Consider the following 8,718-nt stretch of genomic DNA (forward strand, 5'->3'; position numbering starts at 1 on the left):
TGAGTCTTCCTGACTAGTGATTTAAAATCATGATTTAAAATCAAATCCACCCTGTAAAGAAGTAGACAAAAAACCACAATGACCCCCCTTCCCAAACTGACACATTTCAGGGACACCACGGTTAAGGGAGCTCAACTGAAATTTGTGGGTAGAGAACATACTGAGTGGTAAAATCATTAGAACAAACAAACAAACAAAAAGTCAGAGCCAGAAGAAGGAAACCACAGAGCTGTCCTCCCATCACCAGGTGGGGGCCTGGAGCAGATGACTTATTGTATCTTTCTGGGTCCACAGTTTGCAGGAAAAGTCACTAAGGGCTTGTCTACATGGGAAAGTTTCATGAGCAAGTCTGGTATAACTCCCTTTGTGGATGCTCTGGGTATATCTACACAGCAAAAGACCACTCAAGGCAGTGAGTCTCAGAGCCTAGGTCAACTAACTCAGGCTCAAGCTACAGGGCTAAACACAGTGTAGATGTCCGGGCTTGGGTTAGAGACTGAGCTCTAAATCCTGGTAAGAGAAGAAGGATCTCCGAACCTGGTCTCCAGCCTGAGCCTGAACTTCTCCACTGTTGTGGTAAAAGTAAGCCCAATTCAGCTGACCTCAGCTTTGAGACTCGCTGCCACAGGGGATTTCTGTTTTTTGCAGTGTAGGCATACTCTCTTATTCAGGAATAAGAGTGACTTTCATCTTAGCTTAAACCACTTCCAAAGTGACAAAAACAAGAATAAGGCTCTCTTGTATTGGAATAAGAATGTCTGCATGGGGAATTTCAGTGATATAACTCTACTGGTTTAAATTCACACCCTGCCTCATACTGGTATAAATTCCCCATGTAGACAAGCCCTCAGACACCAGAAATCACTGTCTAAATGATCCCATCCCACGGTTAAGACTAATCATTTCACCAAGCAAAGAGTAGGATTCCCCCCAGTTCTGAATAAAATAATTTAACTATGTGGAAGGGTATGGGATCAATAATCCATTAAGCTGGTGCTCACATGAGCAGCAGCTGCCAAAAAGAGGCTACAGTACAGCAGAAATTTAGTTTATGGTTTAGGCATTATGTTCCTTTATTATTGCCAATATTCACAAGTTAGTATGAAATTGAGTGTTTTTTTCCAGGCAGTTATTGATTTTAATACAAGTTAAAATTCTTACACATTATGGTACATGTTATAGGTGTTTTTCATATATCCTAACTTGGTATAAGTGTCCTCCATTAGAATTTCACATATATTCTATTTCTTTAATTTTGCACGTTAATATTATGTACATACTGTACACTAACTAGTCCACTCCGTAATTTGCACACATACAGCAATTTCTCCTCCCTTCTCAAAGACAATTTTATAGTATTATCAAAGAGTTCATTACTTTTACAAAATGCAGATCATTTACTAGTATACTATGCATGATCATAAAAGATTACAATTACGTTTGTCAAAGGAACAGAGTACATTTTGTGATGCAACATTCTTTCCTTCCTCATTTTCTCATTAATTTCAAGATTGTCATTCACAACAGGTATCTCCATCCTCAGTGATAATTACTTTTAACTATTTCTGGGTGTATATATTTTAAAGGTGATCTGCAAAGGGCTGAGCAATTGACACATGTCCTCTCTTGCTTCTACACTACAAATAAGGAAGGCCTTAAAAAGTTTTCTTTTGGCTCTTTTTATAAATATATGTTCTGTTCCTTGTTTTTTTACATTAGATATTCAGGTCCTGTCTAGCTCAGAAGACATTACCTCAAGGTAAATTTTCCCCAAAAGTCTAACCAGTTGCAGCATAGAAAAGGCTCCAGCAGCCAGGACTATATTTTAATAACTTGTTTAGTTAAAACCGCTTTCCTAATACTACAGCCTCATCTACACTAGTGCCCCAATCAGTTTTAAAACCAGTTTGAATTTCTGGAAGAGAATTCCTTAATATAGACAAGGCTTATGATGAAAGAAGAACTAGTGAAATGACATCCAAAGGTCAAGAAATGAAAGTCTGTCAATTGAGAGATTTTTAGTCACACTGTTTTTAAAAAACAGTTTAGCTTCAGTGACCAATAGACATTTTACAGAGATATCTGATAAATAGTCAAGTCCATCACCCTTCAATTAAGATGAGAACTTATGATACACAGGCTCCAAGACATTTGATAGATCCTGCAGCAAAACCATGGAAGACCAGAATGTACATTCTTGATATCTGCTGTTGTAAAAAAATCCTTTCAGGCTCTCTTTATATATCATAAAGCAGCAAAATAAGGGCAAAGTTATTTACATTTGCAGATCACCTTTAATATACAATGGCAAGTTTGTATACTTAAATGTGTTTGTACAGTTAAATGTGTGATTGTAACTGCAATTGATGTTTGCTTAGACAGTGAGTATAAAAGATCAAATACTTTCAGAAAGGCTGGATTTGGGTACAAATCAAATTAGTCACTTCCCTATTGTAATTCCGTACCATTATACTAAGCAGAAGAATGAAGGAAGTTGAGACAGATCAAAAATTGAATTCTGAACACAAATGAGAGGACCAGCTCTTCTAATTAGAATTTCAGACTATCAAGAATACCCCCTTCAATTGCTTACTCTCCCAGGACAGCAGAATCAGGACGTTTTTGACATGTGACTGCCTCTCCTGTCTGCTCCTGAGATACCAATGGGGTCTGAAGAAAATACCTCTACCCCAAAATTTTCCTTCTGGCCTCCAATCCTCTTTGGCTAGAAGGAAAGTTACTATAATGTGAGAGAAAGCTCAAACAGAGGGAAATAGAGGACAAAGAGGTGAATGCACAGTGTTCCCAGCAAGTAGATAGGCAGGAATGCAAGTGTTCTGAAAGCGGAGGAAGGAGATTCCCAACAAAGTATGGAGTAGTAAGTGTATTATATCACAACTTTAGTTTACCTGGAGCATCAGCAAATTGGAGCATGCTGTCATTTCAAAAGTGTAAACTTTTGCTATGAATACAGAAACAAGGGAGGTTGTTAAGGCAAAAAGAGAGCTAACAAGACACCAGGATAGGTTAGATTTATGGGCTGATAATTGGCTCATGTGATTCAGTGTACAGTAATGAGATTAGGGATGAAAAATATTTTTGATGGTGCCTGTCAGTACTACTATAATTAAAGTTATTTCAACATTTTCATTATAAATCCTTGCTCAGGGTTTTATTTCTTACCTGGAAAAAAAATTCAAACCTAGATAAATGTTGGCATAATTGTCTGTCCAAATGGAGGGATTTATTTTAAAAAACAAGAATTAAAATTAAGGTCAACCATTCTAGAGAAAAACTTGGTGTTATTATTCAACTAGGTTTTTTTAAAAAAACCTCAAAACAAATTTCACAGGCAGTCTAATGTGAAGTCTTGGCTTTCTCATATAGATTTGAAATGGCAGAGGCCTCAAATTTTAAGGTACTGCAAAGTATCATTTCCAGACAGTTTCACCGAATTTTGTCACTGCATGTAAATTATACCTGAATTACAAGATTACACACTGTTTGTAACTAACCTTAATTTTAATTTTTACAGAAAAATGCATACCCTGTGGAAATTCATAAGAAACTTAAAACCACAAAAAACATATTAATCTGTCCAAAAACAATCTTAAACAGTACCCAATTTTAGACTAGCACTCCCTTTTGAACCTACATATTTAAGGTTTATTTTATATTTTGGGATAGGTTATGTTATATAGCACTCAAATTGCCTGCAAGCTTCCATTACGTAGCAGTGCTAATGCACCTGAATCCTGATATGCAGCCCCCTCCAAGCTATCCCAGTCTTCTCTAATCAGAGAATACCAAGTCATGCTGATTTATGCAATGGTAGATCTAAAAGGGAAATTGACTAAGTCTAAATCCAAATTAAATGTCTTGGTCTCTGAGACTTTGTCTCACTCTAATGTATTCTCCTTGAGTGAAAGAACTACCCCAAAAGGAAGCATGAACCAAGAGAATGATACTATACTGAGAAGAATTCTAAGGTGTGCACGGTATTTTTCAGGCAAAAATCCCAAATTACAGAACCAAAACAATCCCAATCCAAGACAGACTTTGGGTGGATAAAATTAAAGCCATGTACTCATTTTCTGATAAAAAGGCAAGTAAAATCTTTGTGAATGGTGCCTAAATCTCTAGAAACTAATGTGTCACAACATAAGGCACCTATGAAAGTACATTTAAAATGTACTCTGAAACCTGTCATTTAAAATGCTATTTTCTAAGAAAGATGCTGAAGAGTGGGATACCTGCTTGATTACATCCTGGAACTATGTTTCCTTAAACTGAAAAACTATGTAACACTACAGCAACTTGTGTTTTGTCAGTATTCTTTCAAGTTCCAACATTTCAACCTCAGTATGTACGTACCAAGTGCACCTACAGTAATGTATGCTTGTATTTGCCTCCTACACAATGAAGCAATTCATTGACACCCCCAATGACAGCTCTTTCCCATCTTCTACCTGCCAGATCATGCTTTTCCATAGAAATTTGGAACTGCATTAAATTCAAAATCTTAACTTCTGGATTTTATATGCAAACAGTAAAATATAAGTTAATTGAGTGGTGCAATAAAAACTTCCAATACCTTCATTCTCTCTACCTTCATTTAATTTTAAACAAATCTATTTACTTAAATATTTATAACTTTACACTTAGAACACATCCTGGCTAGCAGGTCCCTTATGACACACTGGATCATCATTTCATAAGATAATTGCTTTTTCAACAGAAGCCTTTAAGATCTGATATTTTATATACCGAAGAAGTATATTTTTTATATATCTGCTTCAAGTTGGGCGAGTTATCAATAAATCTGCTTCCTAATTAAAGAGAGGGATGATCTGATCCACTTTACCTTTCAATGTTTCATAATTTTAAATAAACTGCCTTTATTCCCTTTGGTTTGAGCAAAATTAAAGAGGAAAATGTCCCCGCCCCCCAAATAGGAACCCTGAAGACTACAGAACAGGGCACCAGACACGGATTTAGGGTTGTGAACATGCGTATTATGAAGATTAGCTAGACTTAATTTCTATAACTGCAGAGAAAAGAAGATGACTGACATCATCCTTCAGCAAGTTTGGGGTTCATTTTTAAACCTACACAAAAACCAGGTATGGCAGTAAACAGCACAGACCAATTCAAGAGAAAGATGAACATTTTTGGAAAAGGAAATGCAGGGGGTGTAAAATAGTCACAATTAAGAGGCAATAATTCAGGTCAACTGTAATTCCTCGCTATGATAAACTTTCAGTAACAAGGGACCATAATTCCATTATGAGAAATAGTCTCAAAAAGCAGTCTGCAAACAAAGCTTCCTATGCTAAATAAAGTTTCTTTAGCAACCAGTTGAACATTTTAAGTACAACTACACAGGCAAAAAATATTGAAGTGTGCAGGGAGGCTACCACATTGCTATTTTCTGTTCCTTCACTTGCAAAAGCATACAAATGCTATCCTGAAGACAAAGTTATCATGAAAGAAAGATTTTTCCTCTGCATACAAAGTGATATGGTTTAAAAGCAAACTCAGGGGACATTTGTAAAAAAAACAAAAACACAAACTGTTAGTGTTAAGGAGGGGAAAGAGTAAAGTTTTTAGGCTTGTCAACTTCAAAAAAAGTTAGATGCTAGTCCTTTAAAATAGCAATAAAAAGAGGTGAAGAAATAATTTCTAGTTTGTTATCCTTTGACTTGATTTACCTAGTGACTGGTATAAAAAGTTGTGAACTTCATATCAAACAAAAAACGTGCATGTTCTGTATGCTCAAGTGCATGCCAAGCTGTATAAGGTATACAATATGATGTCCCAAAAGAAGCTGCAGAAACACATTTGATTTGAAAGAATATACAACAAAGTTTATGATTTACCTACAACATGCTTGAGACTATTTTTCTTTCATATTACTAGTTACCCAACCCCTAAATTCCTTGTTCCAAGTCTATTTGTAGTTTCCATGCACTATTCTCAATGTAAGTACAACAGCCAGTATTTCCTACTCTTTCAGAGGATCTGGATACAGTATTTCCACTCATTTTATAGAGCCACCTCAGAGAATCGCCACTGCATTCACTATCTCAGTGGGTTTTCTACACTTAGCAATACGTGCTGAAAAGGGATCAAGAGACTTGAGACTGCTGCAAGGAAAAGAGATTTGATTTCTTACTGTTCATTTATAGATCTACCAAAGAACAAGTCATTAAAAAATAGCTACTCATATGCTCCCAACCCCAGATCATTTCCTCTGACTTCCCAAAATGAACTCCTCCCTTCTCAATGCCAGATTTCCCTTTGGTTATTCCTCCATAAATCTAATCTCTTAACCATTTACAACAGCCCAATCCTCCTTTCCATAATTCATATCACCTCTGCTTTCTCCTGTTACCCATATATAAATGGAAGATGTAAAACTTCAGTCAGACTTTCCAGTGTTATTCTTCGATATGTATGGATTTATTTCTCCCCACCACATCAACCACCACTTTCTGTGGGTTTATCTTATGCGTCCAAAACAGTATTCCACAGCTAAGAAGACTGAGACACATACACAAAGCTAAAACATTGAGCTACAATGGACAAATAATTTGGGAGATAAGCGTGATGTGGAGTGCATTACCAGCCTTTAGAAGCCAAAGCACACAGAAATGAGAGAGACTTTTAAGGAGCACGTTGTTCTTTATGAAAAAAAGAGGGCGTTCATGAACTTTGAGAAGAATAAGACACTGAAGGGAGCATCTGTTAATAAAGTATCTCTGAAAGTTATTGCCATTATTTCAACACCACTGAGAGAGGGTTAAGGGAAAGTTACTTGAAAATATGACCACACTGAGTTGCAAACCCAAGCCTCACTAACTCCTTGGAGTCCCATCCCTCAGTCTAACCAAAACACTACCTCCTCTTAGAAGAGAATGGGCATCAGAAAGTGAACAAGGGAGACACCCCAGGGAGACCCAAAGGGAGGAGCACGTCTCAAGGATAACATCTAAAAGAGGAGGATAACCACGTCACAGACCAGTCAAACTTTGTGGTGTTAAGAGGCAGTACTTGCTAAACATCCCTACTTGTACTTCAAGATTGCATATGACAAATGGGCCTTATGCCTGCTCCTGCCACGGATTTACTGCATAACCACAAAAAAGTCATTTAGCCTCTCTGTGCCTCAGTCTCCCCAGCTGTAAAATGAAAATGACACTGACCCAGCTCTGACAAGCACTGTGGTCTATAGACCAACAGCACTTACAGAAGCATTATCTTAGGAGTGGGGGAACTGAAAACAGAAGTGCATCCTCACAATCCGAATTGGGGGAGTGAGTGAGGGGCTCAAAAAAAAAGGGCAAGTATCCTATCCAATGGGGGAGAAGAGCTGGATGGGGAGTGAGCTGGGTGCTGGACCACTTTGCACAGGGGGGTAGGGAGAGCCATTGAACCAAACTTGCATAATGACAGGTTTTACAGTAGCAGCCGTGTGAGTCTGTATCCACAAAAAGAACCGGCGCATTGTGGCACCTTAGAGACTAACGCATTTATTTGCGCATAAGCTTTCGTGAGCTACACCTCAACTGTAGCTCACGAAAGCTTATGCTCAAATAAATGTGTTAGTCTCTAAGGTGCCACAATGCGCCGGTTCTTTGAGCCAAACTGTAAACCCTGCAGAAGATGGAAACCACTTCCAGCCAGGGGGTGCAGCAGCCCGCCCCCCGAACTCCTAGTTCCAGCACCCATGGCAGCGAGGGCGCTGGAGGGGGCTCGCTCCAGCAATAGCCTGTGGGCTGGGCTAGGCGGGGGGGGGGGGGCAGCGGAACACCCCCGCAGGCAGCGGGGCAAGGCGGGCTACGCCCTCACCGCCCCGGGGACGAGGAACAGGCGGCACCGCCCCTTACCCAGCCCAGACGCCCGCCGCCCCCACCTCCAGGTCACGCCCGCTGCCAGCTACACCCCCGAGCTGCCCCCCGCCCTTACGTGTTGTCCTGGTTGAAGTTGGCGAAGAGCAGCTGGCCGGAGCCGGCCTCTCCGCTCTGACTGGCCAGGTTCATGGCGCCTCCCTGGGCGGCGGGACCCCCCCCGGCCGGCAGGGAGCTTGGGGGCGCGGGCTCGGCCTCAGCAGCTCCGGGCCTCGCTCGACCCCGACCGCCCCCTCATCCCTTCCAGCGCCTTGTTTACGCTCCGGCAGCCGGAGTCTGAGCGCGCCTGCGCCATCCCGCCCCCATTTAACCTCTCCATCCACACAGGCGCTGTCGGCTCCCCACTGCCGCCCGGCCACCGTACCTTGGTGCGCATGCGTCTGTGGTGGCGGCTCGCGGAGAAGTTTGAAAACTGCGCATGCGCTAGTGTGGCACGTCGCTGGAGGGCGGCTAGCAGCTGGCCCAAGCTAAGTGGGCTCTAGCAGGGCCAGTGGATGGATGGGAGACACGGGGGCTGCGGTTTGTTGTAGCGGGTTTGCTTCCCGCAGACCCTAACGAATCTGTCAGTTATGGGGGCACCCTACCCCTGTTTCTCTGTCTGCTTCCAAGGGGTGGGTGTGTTAATCCCAGTTCCCTGTGCTTGGTGGTGTCCCTGATAACACCAGTTTGGGTGGGTATCATGGTGGCTGGGATCCCATGCTAATACCCCCTGGACAGGGGCTCTGGGTTCTATTCCTGGCTCTGCTACTCACCTGCTGTGCACCTTTAGGCGAGTCACTTTGCCTAGGGTCACTCTCCATCTCTTATT

General features: G+C 41.1%; 1 protein-coding gene across 1 annotated transcript in view; it reads right to left on the reverse strand.

The window, feature by feature from the left end:
* The window catches only part of WIPI2 (WD repeat domain, phosphoinositide interacting 2), a 35,803-nt gene extending 27,592 nt beyond the window's left edge, over window positions 1-8,211 (reverse strand). The window contains exon 1 of the mRNA XM_077829187.1: window positions 7,969-8,211. Within this exon, the coding sequence (XP_077685313.1) occupies window positions 7,969-8,042 (74 nt within the window). The 5' untranslated portion in view covers window positions 8,043-8,211. The remainder of the gene's footprint in view (window positions 1-7,968) is intronic.
* Window positions 8,212-8,718: the final 507 nt, after the last annotated feature.

Source organism: Eretmochelys imbricata, chromosome 10 (genome assembly GCF_965152235.1).
Source record: "Eretmochelys imbricata isolate rEreImb1 chromosome 10, rEreImb1.hap1, whole genome shotgun sequence".
In the NCBI taxonomy this organism is placed as follows: domain Eukaryota; kingdom Metazoa; phylum Chordata; order Testudines; family Cheloniidae; genus Eretmochelys; species Eretmochelys imbricata.